Source organism: Culex pipiens, chromosome 2 (genome assembly GCF_016801865.2).
Source record: "Culex pipiens pallens isolate TS chromosome 2, TS_CPP_V2, whole genome shotgun sequence".
NCBI lineage: Eukaryota > Metazoa > Arthropoda > Insecta > Diptera > Culicidae > Culex > Culex pipiens.
The window spans coordinates 21907200-21910199 of NC_068938.1; the positions used below are offsets into that span (position 1 = coordinate 21907200).

General features: G+C 40.9%; 2 protein-coding genes across 2 annotated transcripts; one reads left to right on the top strand and one right to left on the bottom strand.

The window, feature by feature from the left end:
- Positions 1-666: 666 nt before the first annotated feature.
- LOC120421124 (ejaculatory bulb-specific protein 3-like) lies at positions 667-1643 on the bottom strand. Its single transcript, XM_039584280.2, has 2 exons — positions 1216-1643; positions 667-1151 (listed from the first exon to the last, which is right to left on the bottom strand). Exon 2 carries the CDS (start codon positions 1125-1127, stop codon positions 738-740), a length of 390 nt encoding a protein of 129 aa, XP_039440214.1. The 5' UTR covers positions 1128-1151; positions 1216-1643; the 3' UTR covers positions 667-737.
- Positions 1644-1902: 259 nt separating this feature from the next.
- LOC120421125 (ejaculatory bulb-specific protein 3-like) lies at positions 1903-2659 on the top strand. The gene has a single exon (XM_039584281.2). The coding sequence runs from the start codon at positions 2185-2187 to the stop codon at positions 2572-2574; it is 390 nt and encodes a 129-aa protein (XP_039440215.1). The 5' UTR covers positions 1903-2184; the 3' UTR covers positions 2575-2659.
- The last annotated feature ends 341 nt before the right edge of the window (positions 2660-3000 follow it).

Here is a 3000-nt window from a genome sequence, read left to right on the forward strand (position 1 = left end):
TTATTTCCAATGTGTATTGTGCAAATGAAAACTTTGTAACTAATTCTTTCTTACATCATATTTTTATTATAGATATGACATCACTATCGCGTTTTGCATATTTTTTTCAAATTATAGTTAGGGTTATCTTACAAGTTCACTAAATATTAAAATAAGAAGTAATAAGTTAAATATTTGTGCTTAATGACAAAGTGTGGATTTCAATTTTGCACTTGGGGACCATCTACAAACAACGTGGACATTATTTTTGGAAATCTCATCATATTTTGATTTAATAAAGTTAAAAATGAAAATTTGTAAAATGTGTGATCTGAAATGATTTCGCTAACTTATTCACAATCGAACAACAGCTTCTCATTAATTGGTTTATAAACATTTTTTAACAAATTGTTCGACAAGTATGTGTTAAATATATATCAACCAAATGATGAAATTGTTTTTGTTCACTTTTTGGAAAGAACATTGAGATTTTTTCCAAAATAAATTACGTTTCACGAAGAGATGCTCAACTTACACAAAGTTTCTGAAAGTAATATCTGTAAGGATTTAAAGAAGAAAGAAAAAATATAAGTCTTCAAGAGACTTTCATCAGAAAAAAAAGCTTTTGAAGGAGAAACAATGCAGTCATCATAAACATTTTCAGATACAAACTCAATTTTAGTTCAATTCATTTTTTTATCGTCACACTAAAACAGTCAAACAAAAAACACTCTAAAAACAAATTCAAAACAAGCCGTTTACAGCTTGATTCCCTCCTTCTCGGCATCGGCCAGGTACTTCTCGACGTACTTGTTCTCCGGATCGAAACGAGCCTTCAGGACCTTCCACTCCTCGGCGCGGTTCTCGGCCATGTACTTGATGGCACGGACTCCGTCATCGCGCTGCTTGTCGCTGCACTTGGCGCAGTTCGTCTCCAGGGCTTCCGGCAGGATTCGCTTCAGGTAGCTTCCCTCAGCTGTGCAACGGCCTTCTTCGACCAGACAAGCGTAATAGTTCTTGAAGAGCCGATCCGACTTCAAGATCTCATCCAGGTCGATGTTATCGTACCGGGTCGTGTATTTGTCACCATCTTCCTCCTGGGCAGCGACCAGGGCGACCAGGGCCAGCGCAACGATGAAGAACTTCATGTTGGTTGATTTGGGGGTTGATACCTGATAAAGAGTTTGGATTGATTAATTTTATTGATCTATGACTTTCTGAAGATGTGGATCTTACTTTGCTTGGATTGCAGTACAAAAGCGAACTATGCCTATGTCGAAATTCTCGTGGTCCTTTTATATGACGAAACTTCTTCCTTCTGACACTTTGGCCAACTTCGGCCCGGCCTTTCTCCCATTGATCATGTGCGTAGAAAAAGGTTCGTCACATTCCGTCGGAACCGAACTCGGCTCGGCAGATCAGCCGGTTTTTGTCTAGCCTAATTCATCAGACGCGTGAGCGCGCGCGCGCTCAAATTACTCGTGACGAAAGCATCGACATTGACCGGCCAATTTCCATCAACACGGTTTGTCTGGCCGGCTTGATGCGTTGATGATGGAAGTGTACTCTCGGTGAGTACCTATAGTAATTGGTCAACGTGTGAAAAATGACCCACTGTGATGCGCTACGCAAGCGCTGTCATTGAACCGCCAGGGAGCACATGGTTCACTTCACGCATTTTTGGAAATGAAACGAAATTCTCAAAAGTTCTGGAACATCGCCTATCCAAATTAAAATATGTTCTAGAGCTTTTCCATCTTTGCTCCAATTATTCAATTAGCTCTTCACGTGCCTCAAATTGCTGCGTACATTGGCCGGATCTAGTTTACGTCATAATGTATTTACTAGAAAATTTGAGAAATAGGCTATCCTTGCTCCTTATAACAAGCTTATTGAGATAAACGTGCCAAAAACGTGATTCGGAGTTCTTCACCACATACCGTATTGCCTACATCTTCGCTTGATTCAAGAGGAAAATGAAGACTTGACGTCAGATATAATTGGCTAGGCCGCTGCTAGACACAAAAACGAGGCTTGGCCATACTGGGCACGGTTTGTCTAGCTCTATCCCAGAGAGAAAATCTGAAGGAAGAAGATAGACCACTCTGATTGGTATATAAAGTTTCGGAGGATACCCCAAACATCATCAGTTCAATTTCGTCTACCGATCAAGGAAGATAAACAACCATCCCAACAACAATCAACATGAAGTTCTTCATCGTTGCCCTGGCCCTTGTTGCCCTGGTTGCCGCTCAGGAGGAGGAAGGTGATAAGTACACCACCAAGTATGACAAAATCGACCTGGACGACATCCTGAAGTCGGACCGTCTGTTCAAGAACTACTACGCCTGCCTTTTGGACGATGGACCGTGCACCCCCGAGGGAAGCTACCTGAAGCGTATCCTGCCGGAAGCCCTGGAGACGAACTGCGCCAAGTGCAGCGACAAGCAGCGTGACGATGGAGTCCGTGCCATCAAGTACATGGCCGAGAACCGCGCCGAGGAGTGGAAGGTCCTGAAGGCCAAGTTTGACCCGGAGAACGTGTACGTCGAGAAGTACCTGGCCGATGCCGAGAAGGAGGGAATCAAGCTGTAAACGATGCTGTTTGGGGATGTAGTTGCATAATGTGATAACAAAAATCTAGTGATTTGAATTGAAAGATCCACGCTGTTGAAGGATTTTACGATTCAAATAAAAAACGTGTTTGAATGAATGTTTCTATCGTTTTATTATTGTTACAAAGAAAGCTTCGAAAAATATTTCTTTCTTCAATTTGATAAAAATGTATGTCCCTATCTTTAATCAAGCAACAAAGCTTTAATACACATCAACAGACAAAAAATTATTGCCTTTGTCAACCTCTTCAAATTTTGCAGTCTTGATTTTTTTTCGTTGTTGTATTTTTTATTGTTGAGCTTAAGTATGACCCCTAAACTACTCTAAAGTGATTTAGAATTTTTAGTTGGTGGCCGATATGGCGGGGACGAAACATTGAAAAAATGCATTTTGTTGTATAAAAGG

What these genes read in the sequence shown, in the direction of transcription:
- LOC120421124 (XM_039584280.2), bottom strand. Translation starts at nt 1,127, where the DNA reads ATGAAGTTCTTCATCGTTGCGCTGGCCCTGGTCGCCCTGGTCGCTGCC.
- LOC120421125 (XM_039584281.2), top strand. Translation starts at nt 2,185, where the DNA reads ATGAAGTTCTTCATCGTTGCCCTGGCCCTTGTTGCCCTGGTTGCCGCT.